We start from the raw sequence: 24934 nt of genomic DNA, 5'->3' as shown, positions 1-24934 counted from the left end.
GGAGCAGCGGGCAAGTCAGGAGAGGTCTGTTGTGCCATGTGGGTTGCTCCCTGGCGGGCTGGGGATCAAACTCATGCTGCAGAGGCTGCAGAGAGCTTAACCCCTTGCATCACCAGGGAGGCCCCAAGAAGGTTAATCTTCAACTCTAACCCCATTTTACTAGAGTTCCTTAGATTACCACATGCAACCTTATGAGTCAAAGCTTCATTTAGAAGTTACTGTGAATTGTTTTTCTCCTAAAAACATTGAGATCCTATACTTCTCCTGCCTGAAGGATAAATCTTATATTGCACAAAAATGAACAATGATGTAAGAAAACAAAAATAAATTAAAAAAAAAAAAAAAACACTGAGACAACTCAAGGAGTAGGTGATTTGATAGAGGCTGAGAGGAGGGAAATTGCTTTTTGAAGATGACTCCAGAGGGCTGGGACACTTTTTCTAGACTGAAGGGTATTAATAATGTGGGACCAAGGAAAAAGGCTAAAAGAAGGAAATTGGATTCAGAATTTAATATAGAAAAGGAACATTTTTCAATTTACATAACCATAGGCAGTAGGGAATATTCCCAAAACATCAAAATCTGTGAGAATCCTAAGACTAAATTAATATATCAGGCTGAAAATCTAAAATTTTCCCCAATTTATTCCAATGTCTTCATCTCAATTATTCCAACTCATCCTGCTTTTAGTCAATGTTTCATTGTTCAGTCTGGGTTCTGTCCCACCAGGAAGAGATGAAAATAAACTAGGACATTCCTTTAGCTGCTGCTACATCTACTAACTCACTAGGAAACAACTTTAGAATTTTTTGCCATCAAATTAATATACAGACCCTGTAATATTTAATACTGTTGGATTATATGCAATCAAACCTAATCTTTTGCTTACCCACAAAAAGTCAAATTTTGAATCTCAAGAATTGTATTTATGTGAAGGAGTCTTATTTAAGATGGCAGTCAAGGTATGGGCAGAGTAGTTGCCCCCAAAAACCAACTCCCTGAAATGTGGGTGTGTTAGGATTATATAAGGAGTGAAGGAACATCAGGGAAGTGCAAGGCTTCATATTTCCAGGCCCAAGGAGGTGCCCAGCAGTCTAGGTGACATGAGTGAAGGTGCCTGACTTCCCTCAGCAAGATGTTTCTGTTACAGATGTGGGAGAGGGGCGCCCTGTTACCCCAAAAACCCGAATAGGTTTGGGTTCTGCCATCCACTGCATTAAGACAAAACATGTAGACCTTAAATGAAAAGGAAGTTTAATACAATTAGTGTGTAATACAGAAAAGACAAAGAATATAGTTTTTAAATCAAGCACCCAGAGTTAACCCATACCCTTGTGGGTAACTGTCCACCCAAGTGGGATTGGCCCAAAGCAAGACCTGAAAGTCTGCACAAGTCTAAAAGCACTTTCCGGCGGAGAACCATAAAGAAGGGTCAAAAACAGTCAGACTCTAAATCTGGAAGGAAAGAGCAAAATCAAGATAAAAGCTGCTAACGTTAACATCCACATGGATCTCTCACCCACATTTGTTCCAACCAGTCCAGGACCAAGAAGCAAGCACAGTTTCTTCATGTGTCTCTCTGCTCTACATGCCTCCTCCAGGTCTCCTTCTTGCTCTCCATCCTGCTTCCTTCCCACTTCAGTCTCCTCTCGTTTCTTCTCCTCCTTGCTCAGCTCCACCCTCCCTTGGGTGGAGCTAAGAACCTGAACCTCCCCCATTTCCTGGGGACCACCCTGTTACATTTCCTCAGATGTTTGTTTCTGATACCACAATCAACCTCAAATGGACAGAGAGAATTTTACTAAGGATGTAACACAATCAATTTTCCATGTTCCTGGGGGTGCAGGTGGAATCAGTTAATGGTTAATCACGAGAAGCAGGGAGGGAGAACACTTCAGTGAGTTAACTGTTAATCTCAAAGAGGGAAAGCAAATGGATGGTAAGAGTTGAATTCTGCTTACTCCTACATTTTTACTCTAGGGTAGCTTTTTTTGTTGCAAAGTGGAGGTGATCTGGCTACAGTATTAAAATACTGTGAACTGGGCCTCCCTGGTGGCACAAGGGTTTAACTTGTTACACTATGAAGTAATCTGCAGCCTCTGCAGCACTAGTCGGATTCCCTGTGGGCCAGAGAGAAACCCACATGATGAGGCAGACCTCTCCTGTCTAGCCCGCTGCTCCCCTCAACAGTGTGCTTCTATCAATCTGACTGTTCTGTTTCCCATTCCTCTGTCTCTGGTGATTCCTCTCACCCCCAACATCTCTGGCCTGTACCCCAGCTCTTGTATGCATAAATAAATAAATCTTTAAAAAATTAAAAAAAAATAAAAAACAAATACTGTGAACCTATTGCCTCACAACCAGTTTCCATCTTGTCACTAGATGTGATTCCAGCATTGTGAAGCTTTCTGGAGACATTCACTTCATCAGGCATGAACATCGGCAAGTTGAAAAAACAATTCAAGAGCTCTTGTCTGCCCTAGAAACTGTTTCTAAGAACTTGGATATGAAGGTAACTGAAAATAGAAGGAACTCTTATATGTGTTACTGCCAGAAGTAAGATCATTATAGCTTATCAAAATGTCCTGTCAAGCAGTAATTGTTCAAAGAACTCTTTTCTCCAAAGGGATTTAAATATAACAGTTCATGAATACACAGTCTGAGTACAGGTCAGTACTATCCACAGATTTCTAGCGAGTAGCTATATTCCAGCAATTACTCATTGTAAACATATACCGCTTGATTCAACTCTTGCCATTATAGCCTTATTTTCTGGATTACCCTCAAATATTGTAGTACAAGGGGTTATAAGCAAAGAAATTTCCCATACAAGCTATTATTATTAAAATTCCAACATAAATATGAGTTGATCATATTATATCCCTACAATGGGTTATGTCTTTTGCAAAATAATATACAAGTCTATTAGCTTGGATAAAATCATCTGGCTCCTGCTTATCTCTCCAGCTCTTTGGGAACTTCTTGTGCTTCCAGACTTTCCCTTTATACCCAGTGATCCTGAAAGACTGAAAGTAGTTCACTCATGCCAAGATATTGCCCGGCATCCATTGGTCATGCTCATTTCCACTTGCAATCTCTCAGTTTCTCATCTTCCCAGTCAATGGTTTAACTTAAGGAGTCCACACAAACTCTCCTGTGCCCTATTTTGTGAAACAAACACATCTCTTCGGGAGTTATTTGGACAGAACAAAGTAGACATCCTTGGGGAATTGTGGGACATGACAGTTTGGTGCTTGATTATTTGTCCATGGGAGCCACAAGCAAAATGTAAACAGGGACCATTGTTTTATCTCAGTCTCATTGGGTAACTCTTGTCCACCCCTCCATGTACCCATCAAATAAGCTCTAATAGTTTATTAGTTGATTCTCTTCATTTGTCAAGGTATGAAATCATAGTAATTGAATCATGACAATTTTACCTCTGGTTTTCTCATTTAAATCCTTATTATTTATTTCTTAAGGCCTTAACCAGAACTTCAAGAGAGCTCTGTTAAATAAAAGGCACAGGGGACAGCTTATATGGCTCTTAATTATGTTGGGAATATCTTTGTTTTTGCTGTTGGCTATTGGTTTGATGCATTTTAATCATGATAAGGAAGTTTCCATCCATTCCTACTTATTTTATATTTGGACTAAACATTAATTTTATAAAATGCCTTTTTTTTATTATTTTTTAATAATAAATTTATTTTTATATTCCCATACAGTGGCAACCCCCCCTTTCTGATCCCAATCCCTCCCCTCCCGCCCCCGACCCCCCCAAAAGTGTCTCTGTTTCATAGTTTTTTGTTGATTCTGATGTTCACTTTCTTATAGTTATTCATTTTCCTGGTCCCTTATTTAAGTTTTCTAGATTCCTGCTATGAGTGAGACCATCCGGTATTTTTCTTTTTCTTTTTGGCTTATTTTGCTGAGCATGATCCCTTCCAGCGCCATCCATGTTGCTGCAAATTGCATGTGCTTATCTTTTTTGAATGCTGAGTAATATTCCATGGTGTATATGTACCACAGCTTCTTGATCCAGTCATCTATTTTTGGGCATTTGGGTTGTTTCCAAAGCTTAGCTATTGTAAACAGTGCTGCTATAAACATAGGGGTGCAGGTGTTCTTTGGAATTGATGTTTCTGTGTCCTTTGGGTAGATACCTAGGAGTGGAATTGCTGGATCATATGGAAGCTCTATGTTTAATAGGTCCAGAAATCTCCACACAGCTCTCCATAGTGGTTGGACCAGTTTGCACTCCCACCAACAGTGCAGAAGAGTTCCTTTTTCTCCACACCCTCGCCAACATTTGTTGTTGCTAGTTTTTTTAATATGTGCCATTTTCACTGGTGTAAGATGGTATCTCATGGTAGTTTTGATTTGCATTTCCCTGATTACAAGTGATATTGAACATTTTTTCATATGCCTGTTGGCCATTTGCATTTCTTCTTCAGAGAAGTTTCTTTTTAGCTCTTCTGCCCATTTTTTAACTGGATTATTTTCTTTGTTGTTGTTTAGTCTCATCAGCTCTTTGCAGATTTTTGTGATCAGTCCTTTATCATTAGTGTTGGGTGCAAAAATGTTCTCCCAGTTGGTGGGGTTTCTCTTTGTTTTTGTTATTGTCTCTTTTGCTGTGCAGAAGCTCTTTAATTTGATGTAGTCCCAGCTGTTTATCTTTGCCTTCACTATCACTGCTTTGGGTGATGTGTCTGTAAAGATGTCTTTGATGTGCAGATCACGTAGTGTTTTGCCTATATTTCCTTCTATATATTTTATGGTTTCAGGTCTTATGTCTAGTTCTTTAATCCATTTTGAGTTGATTTTTGTGTATGGTGTGAGGTAGTGGTCAAGCTTCATTCTTTTGCATGTAGCGACCCAGTTTTCCCAGCACCATTTATTGAACAAACTTTCTTTGCTCCAATGCATAGTCTTTGCTCCTTTGTCAAAGATTAGTTGACCATAAATCTGTGGGTTTATTTCTGGGTTTTCTATTCGATGCCATTGGTCTGTATCTCTGTTCTTGTTCCAATACCATGCAGTTTTGATGATTATGGCTTTGTAGTATAGTTTGAAGTCTGGGAGTGTGATGCCTCCATTCCCTTCTTTTTTTTTTCAGGAGAGCTTTGGCTATTCGGGGTTTTTGGTGATTCCATATGAATTTCATCAATAATTGTTCTATTTCTTTGAAGAATGACATTGAAATTTTGATTGGAATAGCATTGAATCTGTATATTGCTTTTGGTAGGATGACCATTTTAATAATGTTTATTCTTCCAATCCATGAGCAGGGGATGTCTTTCCATTTCTTTGTGTCTTCTTCTATTTCTTTTAACAGTGTTTTATAGTTTTCTTTGTATAGGTCCTTTACCTCTTTTGTTAGATTTATTCCCAAGTATTTGATTTTTTTTGTTTCAATAATAAAAGGGATGTTTTTTCTGATTTCTTCTTCTTCAGATTTATTGTTTGTGTATAGGAAGGCTACTGACTTTTGCGTGTTGATTTTGTATCCTGCCACTTTACTGAACTGATTGATTAGTTGAATTAGTTTTTCTGTGGAGTTTTTGGGGTTCTCTACATATATTATCATATCATCTGCAAGTAGTGATAGTTTGACTTCTTCTTTTCCTATTTGGATTCCTTGGATGTCTTTCTCTTGTCTTATTGCTCTGGCTAGGACTTCCAGTATTATATTGAAAAGCAGTGGTGAGAGTGGACATCCTTGTCTTGTTCCAGATCTTAATGGAATTGCTTTCAGCTTTTCACCATTGAGAATGATAGTGGCTGTTGGCTTGTCATAGATGGCCTTCATGATGTTGAGGTATGTTCCTTGTATCCCAAGAATTTTAAGGGCTTTTATCATGAATTGGTGTTGCACTTTGTCGAAAGCTTTCTCAGCATCTATTGATATTATCATATGGTTTTTATATTTCTTTTTGTTGATGTGTTGGATAACGTTGATTGATTTTCGGATGTTAAACCATCCTTGTGTCCCTGGAATGAATCCTACTTGGCCGTGGTGAATTATCTTATGGATACATTGTTGGATTCTGATAGCTAAAATTTTATTGAGGATATTTACATCAGTGTTCATTAGGGAGATTGGCCTGTAGTTTTCCTTTTTTGTGTTGTCCTTGTTCGGTTTTGGTATTAGTGTAATGTTGGCTTCATAGAACGTGTTTGGTATTGCCCTTTCCTTCTTAATTTTTTGGAAGAGTTTGTGAAGGATAGGCACTAATTCATCTCTGAATATTTGGTAGAATTCATTTGTAAATCCATCAGGTCCTGGGCTTTTGTTTTTGGGGAGGTTTTTGATTACCATTTCAATTTCGCTAATTGTAATTGGTCTGTTTAGGTGTTCTATTTCTTCTTTATCTAGCTTTGAGTGATTGTAGAGTTGTAGAAATTTGTCCATCTCCTCTAGATTGTTGAACTTGTTTCCATGTAACTGTTCATAGTAGTTACTGATTATTCTTTTGATTTCTGCTGTATCCGTTGTGATTTCTCCTCTTTCATTTGTGATCCTGTTTATTTGTGCTTTCTCCCTTTTTTCCTTTGTGAGCCTGGCTAGGGGTTTGTCTATTTTATTGATTTTTTTCAAAGAACCAGCTTTTGGTTTCATTGATCTTTTGGATTGTATTTTTAGTTTCAATTTCATTTATTTCTGCTTTGGTTTTTATTATTTCTTTTCTTCTACTGGTTTTGGGGTTTTTTTGTTGTTCTTTTTCTAGATCTTTGAGCTTCGAGATTAGGTTGTTTCTTTGACTTCTTTCTTGTTTCTTGATGTGAGCTTCTATTGCTATATATTTTCCTCTTATAACTGCTTTTGCTGCATCCCATACATTTAGGATATTGGTGTCCTCCTTGTCATTCAATTCAAAGAATTTTTTAATTTCTTCTTTGATCTCCTCATTAGTCCAGTGGTCTTCCAGTAGTGTGGTTTTTAATCTCCATGAGGTAGGAAAGTTCCTCGCCTTCCTTTTATGCTTTATTTCTAGTTTGATGCCTTCATGGTCAGAAAAGACGGTTGGTATGATTTGTCTTGTTGATCTATCCATTGTTGATAGTGGTGTGTTGAAATCTCCCACTACGTATGTGTTTTCTCTGATGTCTGTTTTCAGAGAGGACAACAGTTGTCTGATATATTTTGGTGCTCCTTCGTTTGGTGAGTATATGTTAATGAGTGTTATTTCTTCTTGAAATATTGTACCCTTGATCATAATGTAATGACCATTGGGGTCTCTTTTTATTTTTTTGAGTTTGAAGTCTGTTTTATCTGATATAAGTATAGCTGTTCCTGCTTTCTTTTTTGGTCCATTTGCTTGTAGGATTGTTTTCCATCCTTTAACTTTGAACCTATTTTTATCTTTTGTAGCTAAATGTGTTTCCTGGAGACAGCAAAAGGTTGGGTTTTGTTTCTTAATCCAGGCTGCAACTCTGTGTCTTTTTATTGAAGAGTTTAGTCCATTTACATGTAGAGTTAATATTGATATGTTAGCATCTGTATTTGCCATTGTGTTTGTCTTTCCTTTGATTTTATTTATTTATTCTTTTAATAACTTTTTTTTTTTTTGGCCTTCTTTCGTTGTTATTCGTCCCTCTGAGGTTCTGGCTTTAGGATTCCTTGTAGTATTTTTTGGAGTGGGGGTTTAGTCTTAATGAAATTCCAGAGTTTCTGTTTGTCTGGGAAGGTCCTTATTCTTTCTTCATAGAGGAAGGAGAGCTTTGCGGGATAGATTATTCTTGGTTGGCATCTGTTTTCTTGGAGTCTGTTGACTATGTCCCTCCACTCTCTCCTTGCCCGTACTGTTTCTTCAGAGAAGTCCGATGTCAGCCTGATTGGTTTTCCTTTGAATGTTATCTGTTTCTTCCCTCTTGCCAGCTTCATTATTTTTTCCTTGTCCTGGATTCTTGGGAGCTTTACTATTATGTGTCTTGCTGTATTTTTTCTTTTGTCGTGGAAGTTTGGTGTTCTTCTTGCTTCTTGTATATCAATTTTCAGCTCCTTCTTAATGTTTGGGAAGTTCTCTTCAATTATCTCCTGGAATATTTTCTCTGTTCCTACATCTCTCTCCTCTCCTTCTGGAATTCCTATAGCTCTTATATTTCCTTTACTCATGGAGTCAGATAGTTCCCAAAGTCTTTCTTCGTTCTTTTTCCTTTGTACTTCTCTTTCCTTTTCTGTTTTGGTTCTTTTTATTTCTGTGTCTTCAAGAGTACTTATTCGTTCTTCCATTTCATCTATTCTGCTTTCATTGCTTTTCCCAGAGTTCTTTAGTTCCTCCATTAATTCTTTGATCTCCTGTGTTTCTTTTGCTTCCCTCTTTAGGGACTCAATTTCATTCTTCTGATCATTGATTATTTTTCTCATATCATTGTTTTCCTTTATGACTTCTGTCACTTTTTTAATCATGGCAATTTTAAATTCTCTTTCTGGAAGGCTCAGAAGTTCTTCCAAGTTACTGTCGTTGCAATCTGGGGGGTGGTTTTCTTTTTGTGGTGTGCTTTTTTCCTGAGGAGTTGTTAGGTTGCGTGTGGTTCTTCTACTCCCTACTGTCTGTTTTCTAATTTGTCGTATGCATTGGGACACTGTGTTGCTCGGACTGGCCGGCATCTTGGGTGAACTTCTCCGCTCCCCTCTGGCTCCTCCAGGAGCCATCTCTGGCTTCTGAGGGAGCTTTCTGCTGGTTTCAGGCAGTCTTTACTGAAGAAATGTCCCTGTTCTAAAATGGCAACGCGGGACTCAGTCCCTGTGCTTCCAGTCTCAGGCACACTCTTCTGCGCGCCCGGTCTGCCCCGGCCGTGGGTGCCTGTTCCCTCTGTGGGCTCAGACTGCTGGTCGGAAGGGGCCTGGCGTGGGCTAACTTCCCAGCTGGCCACTGTCTCCTCCGGTAGCCTTCTGCCCTTTTCAAGCAGTCTTAAGAAATTTCCTGTTCTATGGGGTGTTAGTGACTTTTTTTTTCCTGGTTGCTAGGTAGCGCCAGAGATCTCTCCTATTGTCCTTGGGGGGGGGCTGGTTTTCGCCTCCCCCCCCCCCCCGTGGGACAGGGAACAGAGCGGGAATGGTAGGGTAAACCTCAACGGCTTTGGGGTGCTGTGTCTGCCTTGTGCCCCACCGTCGTGGAGAACCCACGCCCCAAATTTCGTGCCCCGGGTCTCAGTTCCAAAGCCCTCAGTTCCAGGACGCGGGCTGTAGCCCAGTTCAGTGGCGCAGGAATGGCGCCTTTTGCATCCGCTCCCGTGCCTGGGCGCCTGGTTGCTGCTTACTCAGTGAGGGACTTTCACCCCAGTGAGGACCTCCGCGCTTCTCCCCGCAAGCCTAGGTCGCAGGCGCGGGGACCTGGGCAGCCGCGATCCCGATCCGCGTTTGCTTTTCAAGCGCGCGCAAAGCGTGCTGCTTTTCCACGCAAGCTTACCGGCCGGCCGGGGGCTGTGTGAGCGTCTCCAGAGTCTCTTTGTTCTTCTCTAATGGCGCCCGGAGCCGTTCGCTCACCGCCGCACGAATCCTGCAGGGTTCTCCACAGCTCCCGTTCACGGGGTGTGGTGGCTGCAATAGTTCCTTTCCACTCACAGTCCCGCTTGCTGCGTCGTTTGTTCTTGTTGGTCGTTTTAGTTTGTTGTTTTCCTCCTCTCTGCTGGTCGGAGAGTGCCGACTCTGTGGGCGGGGGATGGGAGCAGGGTTCTGCGCTTTCCTCCCTTCTGGTCCTCTTTTATGGCAACTTTCTTCTTCAGGTAATTTGCTGGAGTCGTCTGTTTATCTTCGTTGTCCCAGTTCTTACTGGGACCTGCCGCTTTTCCTCCCTATTAACTTTTTTTAATGGGAGATCTTACTCGCAGCGTCTCCTCGCCGCCATGTTGCTCCGCCCCCCTCATAAAATGCCTTTTAGACCTCAAAGAGTGCCCATTTGGTTGTTTTTGGTTTGGGTGTTTATGTCTTTGGCTTCCTCCTGTGCTATGTTAATACATTTCCCAATTCATAAACATTCTTGCATTTTCTGCATTTCAGCGCAGTCATTGCACAATATTTGATTTTGCATCTAATTTCAAAAGTGAAGTGGGGCTGTAGTGTCTGTCTCTCATCTTGGCATTTTCTTCCAAGGCAACATATTCGTATAGTCCAAAAATCAAAGGGATAGAAGATAGTATGCCTTGAGAATTTTGACTCCAATTTCTGTCACAAATCATCTCATTCTTTCATGCCTCTGTTATTTTCATTAGTCTCTTGTGGATCCTTTTCAGTATGCCTTTAGGCATATACAAGCAAATAAATATATATTCATATTTCCCTTTATATTACACAAAGATAGTATAATATATACATATATAACATATATAGTTAAATTATATATATAATTATCATGTACTTGTTTGTTTTTTTGACTATACAAATATATCCTGAAGCTCCTCCGTATCAGGATAGCACTACATAGAGAACTTCCTCATTCTTTTCTACAACTGCACACTCTTTCTCTGTCTATGGTAGTTCATTAGTCTGCTCTGGGCAATGGATGTTTCAATATTTTGCTCTTTCAAACAGTGCTGCAGAGTTTACTATTACACTTACATCATTTTGTGTGTATGTAAGTATGACCACAGGAGAAATACCCAGAAGTGGCATAGCAGGCTCAAAAGTTATTTTGAAAGATCTTGCCCTATGTCAGGCTTTTACCAAACCCACCACGAAGGCACCTATTGTCCTCTACCAGTTTGTTTGACCCCATACACACTTTGTTGTCCACCCTCGCTCCCTCTCCCTCCAGTACCCTCAATTTTATGGTCAGATTTCTAAGGTTTGTTTTAGGTTTGGTTTTGTCTGACCTTTTGTTTTGTTTCTGTGTATTCCACATGAGTGGAACCATCGACTATTTGACTTTCTCTTTGTAACTTATTTTGTTTGGCACAACTTATATAGTCCCATTCATGTTGTGTGTATCATACCATATCTTCTTAATATATTCATCTGTCCTTAGGTACTTAGGTTCCCATAATGATTATTGTAAGTGGTACTACAATGAACATAGGAATACTTATATCCTTTTGAATTAGTGTTTTTGCATTCTGTGGGTAGATACCTAGGAGTAGGAATTTTGCATCATATGGTAGATCTATCTTTAATATTTTGAGAAGCTTTCATACTGTTTCAATAGGGGCTGGACCAGTCTACATTCCCACCAACAGTGTATGAGCTTCTGGCCTTTCAATGTGGCCCAGTCTAATGGCAGTGAGGTGGCATCTCGATGTGGTTTTGATTTACATTTCCTTGATGATAAGTGATGATCAGTATTTTTACATGGGCCTATTGGCCATCTGTATGTCTTCTTTGGAGAAGTGCTATTTAGCTCTGTCCACTCTTGACTGAATTATTTTCCTGTTGAATTGTATGAGCTCCTTGTAGGGCCCCTTCATCCTGCTTTCCTTTGCTTGGTTTCTCATTCTTTTTATAACTTTGTGAAATAAATGATTAGAGAGTAGATTTACTCTCTGATACTTGTAGAGATGTGTAAGAGATTTATTGAGGGAAAAAACTAGAGGGATCTGGAAATGAAGAAAGCAAAGAGTCAGCAATATGGTCTGATTTTTATGAAAAAGACAGCAGATCTTAAACAGCAGTGCCATCCTAACTAAGTTTTAAGTTCCTTGTCCCAGTGTCATTCATCAGAGGATAGCTGCTCAGACATGGCTGGGAGCAGTCAGTGTGAAGCATGTCCAGACATGTGGTCACAGCCAATTATGATCCTCTGTTTTTCACGTGAAAATTTTCATGTCCAACACTGAAATTAAAAATAGAATTTAGGGCCTCCCCAGTGGCACAGCGGTTGAGCCCTGGGTTGTGAAGCTGCCCGCAGCCTCTGCAGCACCGGTTCTATCCCCGGCCACCAGGTGAGGGTCCCACATGGCGCGCAGACCTCTCCTGCCACCCGCTGCTCCCCTCAGCAGTGTACTTGGTCAGTCTGCCTGCTCTGCTCTCCGCTCTGACTCTGGTGGGTTCTCTCACCCTCCCACACTTCTGACTGTGCCCAGTGCTTGTATAGATAAATAAAAATAAAATCTTAAAAAAAAAATAGAATTTAAAAGGTTTGTTACTCAAATGGTTAAGTTCTTGTTTCTTTATACCTTTCATACTAATTTCTAGTTTTAGCACAATGTGGTTAAAGTTATGATCTGTGCTTTTCCTGCTATTTGGAATAAATTGAGGTTTCCTTTATAGTCTCCTATGTGTTTAGTTGTTGTGAATGCTCAGTGGGCACTGGGAAGGAACACTGCTGTTTGGAAGTTAGAATGTTTGCGATATAAGCCTACTAAATAAACAATATTTTTCATATCCTCCTATGTTCTTATATTTTACTTATTTGACCAGGAAAGAGTGAAGAGAAATTAAAAATCACTAATATTGTCTCTATTAGTTTACCTTTGTAATTCCTCAGTTGTGTCTTCACAGTTCAATATGGAAGGCAAATAAACATTCAAAACTCTATTTTTCACTATGGATTTTACTTTTTCATCTATAAAAAGATGATCATCTATGAAAGTCCACTTAATGTATTTTGCTTTGAACAATAGTCTCTCTCACAGTATTTCTCTGCCTTGCTTTCTTTTCCTTTGTTTTTGCCAGGTATATATTTGCCTGTCATGTTATTGATAGCAGTTCTGCTTTTAAGTGTACCTCCTATAAACCGCCATTCAGGTGCTGTTGGTTGCCCACTCAACAGTTATCTATTCAAACCTTTCCATTATTCATCTCTGTGGTTTTTTTTTTAAGAAAACTCCAATTTTGTTAACTATCCACCTGCCTCCATTTGACTGTCTCAAGAGCTGAAACTTTTTGGTCAAATCCAATCACGTACTTCCATTCCCTTTGACAGTGATTAATTTGGGTATGATTATGTGTTATGATTCTGCCTCTATTTTCTAATCCAGTCCTTTTATTAAAGAAAATGCCTGAATGTTTCTGCCAATGGAGAAGGTGTCCTTATCCTAACCTCCAGGACCGGAACTTGTTTTTCCCTCTTCTTCTATGCCCTACATCATTTCACTTGGGATTCACTTGTGCTTATGTCAGAATCCTAACCTGGAAATTCCTGAGGCCTAATCTTAGGCCAATTTTAGGCTCTGAACCTACTTGTGGCTTACATTGTTCACCATGGAGTCAGAAAATAAATATATAACAAAGGTAATTTTGATAAACTGTGTTTATCATGTCAGTAGTGAGTTTTTGTTTTATCATTAGGTATCCTATTATTAAGAAGAATACTATAGACAGCAAGTCTGTTACTATTGCTCTAATTATTATTCTATTACTCTTTCCCTGAAGATCACTCTATAGCTGTTGAATCATTCCTTTACAAAATATTTTCAAATGCAAACATGCTTTAGGCTCAAGTCAATTTCCCAGCTCCTGTAGGAATACAGAGTAATTACTGTTCTAAGTCTAGTGGTTTTTCTTCATACACACACAAAAAGCTCCGTTTTGTACTTTTATTAGGTAATGCAGCTCTTAGGCAAGATAGAGGCTTCCAGTTCTGAGCAAGCCTCAAATGTAAAGATGGTCCAGGGAGATTATCGCCACGAAATAAACCTTTTGGAATTCAAGTAAGTGAATGGAAGATTTTTAATTCTGTTAAATGCATTTCAAAGGGTTTTGCCTTATGAAAGAGTTGGCATTAAAATACTTTTCCCAGGAATATGAACCTGGCCAAGAAATAAAGCAACAAGCTGATGCAAAGAGAATTCTGCACTAACATAACTTATATAATATTCATAATAAAAGAAATATCAGTATCAATCTTGTCATTCCCTTTGTTTGCATAATAGCTCTATTGAATTGATATACTCATTCTAACCTTTTAAATAAAATAACAGTAAAATAACAGTAATTTTATCTTATCAAGAGTTGCATATTAAAATACTTTTTTTTAAAAAAGATTTATTTATTTATACAAGCACTGGGTACAGTCAGAAGCTCGGGAGGGTGAGAGAATTCACCAGAGCCAGGGCGGGGAACAGAGCAGGCAGAAGGACCCAAGTACACTGCTGAGGGGAGCAGCGGGCGGCAGGAGAGGTCTGCACGCACAGCCGGGGATTGAACTGGCACTGTAGAGGCTGCGGGCAGCTTTGCAACCCAGCGCTCAACCACTGCGCCACTGGGGAGGCCCTTAAAATACTTCTACACAAAGTATTAGTGAAGATACATCTATTCCACAAGATTATCAAATAATTTTGACAAACTGTTCTTTTAAGATTCCTCTAAGATCCTCTATTTGCTCCTTCATATACACCCCTTTTAAAGACTGGTCTCTATTTCATCTTAAACTGAATTTTTCCTCTATGCAATAAAAGAAAGCAGTAAAGAAAACAAGACTCCACAAATACTCATATTTCTGCCTACTTATTATCAATATTCTTTTCTTGTTTAAATAACCACATGTCCCAGGAAGTGTGGAGCAAAGAAAGGAAAATTCTAGTTACTTGGATCATGCAACCTTACTGTCTTTTCAGCCTTTCTTCTTTTCCCTCCCTGTCCAGTATCACTTGGGGTTAATGCTTTGGTCAAATCCAGTTTTCTGATAATTCTGTTTTCTCCAAATTTCTCTATCTTTACCATATTTTATTACACCTAAATGCCATTGACTATCAGATGTACTATTATATTTTTGTACCTCTAAGACATGAAGCTACTAATTAAACCATGGCCACCATCATTTCAAGATAGCACCTGATTTCAGATATGTTAAGATGGGAAAGATGTGTGTCCTAGAAGTTGATGAAAATAATAATCACTAAAGACCAGAGAAGTAGGTGTCTTGAATAAACAGAAAATACCCAGTTTCTTCATACTCCAATAAAGAATATCTAGGTTCTTAAATTCTAACACAATGATAATGCTCAGCAAGTATCCATGTGATGAGTGATCAAATCCCTTTACTTAACAATTAAGAAAAAGTGTCCAAAGGAGAAGTATAAAAGTAAACTGTTTTAGAAATACAGTTTAAGAATTGGTTTCATTGGGGGAGGAAAAGTACTTACAATCTGAAATGGAATACTGGTTTTAAGGGAAGAAATATATTAGCATAAAAAAGAGGGAGAAAGAGGATATTTGAGATCTAGGGCTAACTGCTTAGTGATGATGCTGTGATGGTGATGATGATGATGGTGATATTAATGATGTTGACATTGACCATGATGGTGATTCTTTTTTCCATCTTCAGTCCTGTGGGAAATTGACTTAGAAGCAAATTGTCTTAATAGTTAATCTGAATCTGGACACTTTTGTTAAAGTATAAACTTCAGTCTTTTTCTCACTTAAAATAATGAAGCTTTAAAATCCCACTAGTATTATATAGGTAACAACCTGAGGAAATAAATTGTGAGCTCTAATGATTCATTTAATAAATAAATAAATTGTGAGCTGTAATGATTCATTTAATCACACAATTGACTCTTGAATATAAAATTTCTCTCCACTGATTTTTTATGAAAAAATAGAATGCATTCAAGATAGCAGGCAAAATAAAAAAAAAATGAAAAAAGAGGTCACCATCTCAGTTTCCTAATATAAGCAACATCAATGATATATAAATGTTAATATAAATATAGAACAAGGAAAAGGATATTCTACATTATATGGATGGAGAGAACACGGGTTTTAAAAATAAATCCTATACACTATTACTCAATAATTGATTTTTTGGATATTGCATCTTGCATGTCTCTCCAGATTAATGAATATTATTCTAATATTATTTTTCATAGTTGTATAATAATTTAACTTACAGAATGCAGTAATCAACCTTTTATATGTCTGATAAATAAACTCTTATTAGGTTATAGCTACCACAAACCAAAAAAATTTTATGTATACATCCTTAGATGACCCTGGAAACAGGTGCTTTTATCTCTATATGCAAGATTCCTAGGTAAAGAGTTTCAGGTATTTCTTCATTTTCATAAATTTCTTGCTAAATATGTTGTAATAATTTTCACCACTACCAGCAATGTTTAAGATTCTCTGCATTCTTGCCAACACTGTCTCTGTCTAATATTTGCCAACTAAAGGGTGAAATGCATGCATCTCTTGTTTTCATTTGCATTCCCTTCACCATTTGAATTCCCTTTTCTGCAGATTGCCGATCTTTACTGTGTCTCAAATTTTGTACTGTGATTTTCATTATTTTCTTATCAATTTGAATGATTCCTTCACATTAATAAGACTAACCCTTTGATTGAGATATATATTGCAAGTATTTTTTTCCTCAAAGAGAAAGTAGGTAAGCAGGGATGGTTTTTTCTCCCCCAGAGTCTTTTCTCAAATCAAAGTGAATGGAGTTCAGAGTTCTTTTCTTTTTTTTTTTTTAAGAAATTATTGTCTCTGAACAAAGAGATTAGACTCATTTTAATAATATTAAAGGTAATTTTAATTGAGAAAGTTTTCCATTTAGAAATGTTAACAAAATTCAAGGTTAATTGTCAACTAAACATATTTTATATTGAACTTAAAACCTACAATGTTGTCTTGAGCTTATAAAGAGAAACACAGGTTCTGTCATCCGAAATCTTCACTGAGTCTCCCCTTTCTGGAAGGGTCTTGTCAGATGTTCAGTGAAATTATGTTCTAAGCCAAAAATTTACTGCTTCTAGAGCAAAAGTTGGGAATCATGAAATATAACTGTCTTTTATCAAGGGCATGGCAGGATAACATCTACTAGTCACTACCTAGATAGCTCTTGCTCCTGCAACCATTTAATTGATAGATTCATAAGAAAAGAACAAGTATTTGGTCAGTGAAACAAATGCATAAACTCAAATCTCACCACACACTTTGAAAACACTACCACAGTAAAAAGTTACAAACTATCCAATACAAGGACTTCTCTTATTCATCTTTTTATCCTCAGTACCCAGTACATCTAGACATAAATAGAAGCCAATTAATGAATGAGCAAATTTTTTAACACTCATGTGAAGTTGTGTTTTAGAATATCCAAAATCATAGTTATGGTGGTAAATAATTTTCAAAGCTAAACAGCTAGGAAGTCTCTGACTCATTATTTTAGAAATTGGAAAGATCACATCCCCTGGATATAATAGAAGATAGAGTCCTCCCTTGTGGCGCAGGGGTTTAAGTCTCAGCGGTATCAGGTATCAAGCTATGGCCAAGTGCTGAGGCATGAGTGAGATCTCCAACCAGGGAGCTAACTCACATGGCACAACAGACCTCTCCTATCTTGCCTGCTGCTCCCCTCAGCAGTGTATTTCAGTAGATCCGCCTGTTCTGCTCCCCACTCAAGTCTCTGGTGAATCCTCTCACGTCCCGCACTTCTGGACTGTACCCCAGTTCTTTATCTCCCTGGCCAGCTGGGAATCAAACTCGTGCTGCAGAGGCTGCAGACAGCCCCACTGCGAGGCACTCAACCCGCTGCACCACCGGGAGGCCCATAAAATAAATCTTTAAAAAAAGAGATGGGAGGGTATGAAGGTATTGGGATTTAAGTTCAAGTACAATTAGAAATCACCAAGAGCCAAGATTGCCTATCAAAGTGGAGTTGGAATTGCTTTTAATTAGTGTCACTGATTAAAAATCACAGAACATTAAGAAATTAGTGCAAGGCACATAGGTATAAACTTAGAAATTCTCTTTTACCCTTTTGTAACTTTCTCCCCTATAATTGCCATTGGTGTGTATTTTAACCTGATTCCACTGGTATAAAAATTTCAAATAAAACAAAAATAGCCCATATCTTATTATCCTAGGAGTTCTCTAGCCATAAATAATTTAAGTCTGACTTTTGTGCTCTGAGATAAAGGAAAGAAAAAGCAAGTTAACTATCAGGCAAAACCTCCTAATAAAAGGATCGTAAATAGTAATTCAGCCTTTATGGCTTTATCTTAATTCCAGAATTTCATTAACCAATACGCTCTTCCAGAGATATTTCTTGGGCACATTTAATGATTCGTTGAATTCAGAGTGATGTTAATTTTGTATCAGTTATGAAAGTAACTATTCTCATTTATTTACACAGTTAGAAATGAGCAATGAAGGCTGAATTCTGAATTATAAAGCCACCTCTGAGTTATGTGGGGATTTTCTGTCCCCTTAACCATCACTATATATTGTTTCTAGCATAGAAAGGGAAAAGAAGATAAAAATTAAAAATTAGGTCTTTGAATCACCTAATTAAAAATTAGGTCTTTGAATCACTTGAGAATTTCATGATTTGTTATTTGTGAACAACCCTAGTAAAGGTGGAAGCGTGAGTCATGTTTTCAACAACTATTTATTCAGCAGGTTCTATATTTCAGGCATTGTTCAGAGCCAGGAACAGAGCAAAACACTTGCTGTCATGGAGCTTAGGGTCTAGTGGCGAAAACAGCATACACATTAGTATATATCATATGGTGATAAGCATTTTGGAGAAGAATTAAACAGGGGAGGGAAATAGGGGGTATCAGGGAGAAAATAGGACTTTTTTTTTCCTTGTGGTCAAAAATAGCAAGCTTCTGTACTAAGGTGGTGTTTGAATATAAATCTGAATGAAACGAGGCAAGAGTCATTGCGTATACTAAGGAAAAGTATTCCAGACAGTGGAAACAGTTGGCTAAAATGAGGTTGCCCACTTATCAACTAGGGGTTTATCTGTCTGAGAGCCAATAGCCGTGAGTCAGTAGCAGAGATGTTTGGACACAAGATTAGATTAAGCAAAAGAAGAGCAACCAAATAGATCTTCTTTGTTATGGTCCTGGCCTGAATCAAGTTATGCGTTTTATGTGAAAAGTATCACCGACTCTATCCAAAGTAATCTATGGTTATTCAGAGAGGTAGAGATCAAAATCTAACTCTGATATAACAAATGTAGCTATTGGAAAATTAATTTACATTTCCCATTCCTTCATTTTATTTTCTATATCTATGTTTCACAGTCTTGGCACTATTAGCAGTCTTGGCACTATTGGCTGGGGAATTCTTCATTGTGGGGCTGTGCTGTGGGTTACAGGATATCTAGCAGGATCCCTGGACTCTCCTCATGCTACTCAGTAGCAACTCCTATTTGGGACAACCAAAAATGTCCCCAAACATTACTAAATGACCCCTGGTCTAATTAAAAAATGAAAATGCCTGCACATAACTTTTCTTTGTCAACCATTAGTCCAAACACTTTATATACATATAAAGTCCAAAAACTTTATATGTATAGAAGAACTATACATATACATGCTATCGATGTGCAGCACATCTTAAGCCATTTCCAATCATAAATATCCAAACTATTTGCATATAATTTTTTTCTGAAAGTATTAAAGCAAATGTTATTCCAACCCATCCCCACATTGTAGTCTGAATAATTTTAAAAGCAAGCATTGTTCCTGCCCATCTAATATTCCTCCTACTTTAAGAGGAAATTTGAAATTGACACCTATCCAACCAGTCTCTTCATTCATTCCACCTCTTCTCAGTCCCATATTTCTCTGGTATTTCAGATGTCTGCTGAAACCCTCAACCACTCTACGGTGACTTTTCAAATCTCTGTCATACATCCACTTCCATTTTTTTAAATCATAAATAAATGTTATTTAATACTTTTATGGCATATCAGCAGCCCCTTCCTGCACCTCTGCCTAGTATTTCTGTTTGTGCCCACATGAGTAACTCAGTACCTCTGCAAGCCTCTCCCCAAAGAATCCGCTCACAGACACCCATTGTTGGCAATGGGGAATTTTTCTGAATATTTCACCTGAGACAGAGATGACAACCTGGGAGTACAGAAGGAGTTTGCCCACCCCTACCACAGAGCAATACTCCTCACTCTGAGTGACTTACCTAAGTCTTTCTTCACACACAGAGAGGAAGTCTGCATAGATGACACATGCAGTTCTGAGTGGCTCTGTCTCTGTCACTGTGTGTATTATGTTTTTTTAGGTTGTGTGTGCAGCAGGGGTGTTGGCTGCAGCTGGGTTGAACTCTGGCTGAACACCCCATAACTGCCAGCCATTTTGATTCTCACCCTCTGAAAGGACTGCAGACATTCTCAATGTGAAGTTTTGGTTTTATATTTCAATTTACTTATTAAAGTAGAACATCCTATTTTCCCCCTTAGATTTAATTCACTTTCAAGTAATCTCTGTGAGGAAGTTGAAAACCTTCAAAAATGGACAGAAAATCGCTTCATCAAATATGAAAAAGACCACCTCGACCATATAAATCACTGTCTGAAACTCCTTCAGGAGAAGCTGGTAAGGCGCTCCCGTTACCCACCGAGGAGACGGCTGCTGAGCACGCTCTGACGCTCGTGATGGGGGAACGTCTCGGCAGAGGCACTTAGACGACGTTCATCTTAATCTTCCCCATGTAACTTGCTTGTGTTGTGGTTTGGTTTTAGTGAAGAGTAGAAATCCAGAGACCTAGCTTCTGGCCCTGTTTGCTGGTTCCCATCCTCCCAAGTCTGTGAACCCATATTTCTCAGAGTGTCCTCTACCTGTGCCAACAGAACCTGAAGTTTTTTTAAAATACAGACTCCTGAGCCCACCCACAGCTGAGGCATCAGCTCCTCTGGGGCCTCCCCAGGAATCTGTGCTTCCAGACAAAGTCCCTGGATGATGCTTAGACATCATAATGTTGACAACCTCTGCTTTAGACAAGTTATATAACTCCCTGGAGATCCTTCAGTATATCAGAGGTTTTCAAAACTTCTTTTCTAAATCAGATCTTGTAGAGAAACCCGGCGGCTTTGGAGTCTGACTACCCAGATATATGGGGGTCTATTGCTCACAGACCTCCTTTCTCCCAGCCCAACCCGCACAGCAGCCATCAGTAGCTGCCAGCCTTGCAGGAGACTCAAAAGATGTGTCTGGAATTTGAGTAGAGGGACTGTAGGCGGACAAGTAAAATATATCCCTCCCCCCTCCCTACCAGAGGAGTCCTAGAGCTGAACACGAACACACAACTTTATCACTGATAAAGCTATCGAATTGTGTGTGGTCAGATCTATAGCCCAGAGGACCTACTAGCTCTTTGCTAGATTCAGGCTGACTCTTCCACCAGGTAGAAGGAGCCTGAGATGAACACTGGGTCACTTGTAGGCAAAAGTCTCCCACCACAAGGGACAGAGAGACTAGAGTCTTTCCTGAAGCAGGCAGGGCCAGAGCGAGCAGGACCAAAGGGACCGTGCCAATCTCACCCAGATCCTGCACCAAATCCCCTGGGGAGAATTACAAGGTGCTGGGAAGCCTCAGGCAGCCATTGCACCTTCGGTGCCCAGTGCACCTTAGAATCACCTAGAGAGGTTGTAACTATATCATTCCTGTCCTCCATCCTAGACCAATCTTCTCAGGATCTCTGAGTGTGGAGGATAGTCCAGGTAATTCTAGACAGCAGAGGTGGAGAATCATTATTCCAACTGAAGTCTACACACATTGAGCGATGAGGCTCGAGGGAATAAGATCACTTAACACCCAGGAACATGTCCAAGGAGCCCAGGTCAAGAGTTCTTTAAAACACCTCTGGCTACACTTGTTTAAGCACTAGACCAAAACCAAAACTTCAAGGCATTGCAGCAAGATCACAGCCCTTCTTTTCTTTGCTCCCTTAACATAAAGAATTCTAGAAACAAATGAACAAGGCCAAGCAAAGTGGGGAATTCTTACACCTGTGAATACAGATTTAGATACAAGACAACTGTTTGAATTTTCTTGTTTAATGTCTTAACATTGAAGAGGTAATTTGTTAAAAAAAAAAAAATCTCTCTAGGCTGAAATAAAAGTCCACATAGTTTTTTTCTTCTGCAGAGTTTTACTACATGCTATCTTTTATAGGAAAAGTCTGAAAATAAAATGGAAGAAAAATTACAGAAGCTTTCAAGCAAATTAGAGAATTTCATAAATATACAGAAACAGGAAGCAGAACTAAATAAAGCAAAGAACATAGAAAATAAACTGTCCAAAAAGATGAATCAACTGGAAAAACTCATCTGGGGTGAATTAGAGAAAATGCAGAATGAATATCAATCCGGTGAGCAGAAATTTTGTTTCTAAACAATTGTTCTTATCTTTGTCTATTCAATTCCTCAGAGTTTTCTTCTTGGAGCTACTGGCAGGGATCAATCTTGTCATCAGTGATGTCCTTCAGTATTTAGCCTGACTTTTCTAAATATCCCATAGAATGCCAGCATACCACCAAGAGGTAGGGAAATAAGATCAGGCTTCACATTCCCACTCGGCAGTGTCAGTCTGCCTTTGCTGTGAGACATTTTTTACTCTCTAAGGTCCTAGAATCCTTAACTTGGAATCTTCTTGGAGATCACCAAGACCTAACTTATGGGTAGATCATGAAATTAGGTGCCCAAATCAAATGCCCCTCTCACTGAACTTCAGATAATGAGCCTGGACAGATGTCAGACTGGATACCTGACCTTTAGAAATGAGAAGGAGAGATGAATTAATAGAGTTTGTTATAATGACTCCTTTTCTTCTTAAGGAGGCTAATGGCAGCAGTGTCAAGCTGAGCTAACATCAAAGAGGATTAATTTGAAAGGCTCATCTAATTTGTCAAAGGAAATGATGTGGGTTAGGTGCTGGGGAGCAGCCATCTGCCCCAAGTCATAACTCTGAAGGAATTCCCCAGGAATCAGAGGTTCCTTTAGTAGAGAAAACTCCAATTCATTTTCTGTCCTCTAGACCTCAGAAAAAAATCATGAGAATCTTCCAAATTTTGGCCTTGAGAAGCCATTGGTCTCTCTGTGTCAGATGGTCCTTGCACATAAGTAAAGTTTGCTGCCTGGAAAGCTGACTGGCACCACTCCACCCCTCAACTTCAAATCAAAATAACAAGTTATCTGCTCAAGAATAGTGTTCCAAATGTAATTCTCTTCTTTCTAATTAAGTATTGGAGATTTAATTTTTTTCATTCCAATAGTACAAACCCAAGATGATGGAAAGAGAAATTTGCAATCTACATGTTTCTGCATTTTGTAAAGTGGGAGTTTAAGAAACAGGACTCCAAACTAATGGTGTGTTCTTTCTTTAATGCCTTTAATAAAAAACGTGCTGAGGGGCCTCCCTGGTGGCACAAGGGGCTAAAGTCTCAGCTCAGCACTATCAAGCTGTCGCCAGACACTATGGCATGAGTTCGATTCCTGGCCAGGGAACTGACCCACATGGTGCAGCAGACCTCTCCTGTCTCACGGGCTGCTCCCCTCAGAGTGTATTTCAGTAGATCCACCTGTTCTGCTCCACACTCTGTCTCTGGTGAATCATCTCACCCCCTGCACCTCTGGCTTACGCCCCAGTTCTTGTATGCATAAATAAAAATAAATCTTTTAAAAATAATAATAAATGTGCTGAGAAATGACTTGTGAAAGGCCCCTGTGAATAGGAAATAGCTTTCTTAAGAAGCTTGAGGCCTGGTCGGTCTGCAGTACTGTGTGACTAGATGATGGAAGAGATGTGAAGTGCTGGGAAGTGAGGAGCAGAGAGTGGCTACTCTTTAGTCTCCCCCACACAGGTCACTTCCAGAGAAGATTTAAAAGTCTCATCTGTGGTGTTAACCTTCAAGTTGGTAATAAAAATATTTAAAGAGGAGAAGGAGGGGGAGAGAGAGAGAGAGATCCCCAAAACCTTTTGTCAAAGTACAGATAAAGAAAGGTGACTTTAGCTGGGCAGTTACTTCAGCAAATGTATCAAAATATAAAGAGGAAAATATTTTTCCCTTGAAATACAGAATTATTTCGTTATGCAATATATTTGGGGGAAGGAGAAGAATTAATTCTCACAGTGAAGCCACATTAAGTTGAAACATTACTGCTAATAATGCATCTTTATAACATACAAGAAATATATTATTCTACATTTTTAGACCAATCTTAAGAGAATTTAAAATGCTTTGAATTAAATGATGATCAAATATGGCAGGATTGCTCATTAGCAACTTTTTTAAAATATATATTTGGATACATTGTTTACGTATACCTTCTCATAATCTCTTTCAGGATTCAAATCGGTTCATGACTCCCTCAACTCCCTCCAACAAATACAGAAAACAAAGATGGATTTAGAGAAACATAAAGTACAGAAAAACCTAAAGAAATTACAGCGTAAGATAGTGGAACTCCAGGACATATGAAACTTTCCAGTCATCATTTTCACCAATCAAAGCAGTAAAAAAATTGTAAATTGTTGAGAAAAACTGGGAAGAATTTAATATCTCTGGGATGTTTACTGTTTCTGTCCCTTTATTTCTTACCAGCCTTTTAAAGAGATGCACATACTAGAAAACCCAAATAAACCAAAGAAGCTTTATGTCTTCATTAACTTATTAGTGAAAAAAATTAAGAAATTTCTTTACATAACATGCCTTTTTACATTTTTATTTGCCTACAAAAAAGAGCAAGCTACATAACACACATAAATGAATAAAATAGGTTAGGTATATTGTATTAAAGAAGTGTGGTAAATTGGACCCCCCCGCCCCCACTATTAAAGGAAACCTTAGTTACCATTTTGTTTTTTTTGTTTTTTTTTTTTATAAATTTTATTGTTATATTCCCCATACAATTGCAGCCCCCCATTCTGACCCCAATCCCTCCCCTCCCGCCCCCGCCCCCCTAAAAGTGTCTCTGGTTCATAGTTTTTTGTTGATTTTGATTTTCACTTTCTTATAGTTATTCATTTTCCTGGTCCCTTATTTAAGTTTTCTAGATTCCTGCTATGAGTGAGACCATCCGGTATTTTTCTTTTTCTTTTTGGCTTATTTCACTGAGCATGATCCCTTCCAGCGCCATCCATGTTGCTGCAAATTGCATGTGTTTATCTTTTTTGAATGCTGACTTGGTGGTGGTGTCTTGTCCTAAGGAATTGACATGGTCAGTCATAGAAATAGTCCTGGAAACCATTGTTACCTCAAAAGAGCAGCAACTTAAATTAGTACAGACGCTGACTGTGCATGACA

The 24934-nt window shown here is 38.7% G+C and overlaps 1 protein-coding gene across 1 annotated transcript in view; it reads left to right on the top strand.

Annotated features, from left to right (window-relative positions):
* The window catches only part of FAM81B (family with sequence similarity 81 member B), a gene marked incomplete at its 3' end in the record, with an annotated part of 52718 nt that extends 28609 nt beyond the window's left edge, over nt 1–24109 (top strand). Inside the window, exons 5-9 of the mRNA XM_084233077.1 lie at nt 2383–2512; nt 13484–13590; nt 20091–20226; nt 21805–22000; nt 23976–24109. Of these exons, the coding sequence (XP_084089203.1) occupies nt 2383–2512; nt 13484–13590; nt 20091–20226; nt 21805–22000; nt 23976–24109 (703 nt within the window). The remainder of the gene's footprint in view (nt 1–2382; nt 2513–13483; nt 13591–20090; nt 20227–21804; nt 22001–23975) is intronic.
* Between the last annotated feature and the right edge of the window lie 825 nt (nt 24110–24934).

This window comes from Talpa europaea (assembly GCF_964194135.1).
Source record: "Talpa europaea genome assembly, chromosome: 5".
Classification (NCBI taxonomy): Eukaryota; Metazoa; Chordata; class Mammalia; order Eulipotyphla; family Talpidae; genus Talpa; species Talpa europaea.
The sequence above is the reverse complement of the archived record's forward strand: the minus strand, read 5'-3'. Positions and strand labels throughout refer to the sequence as shown.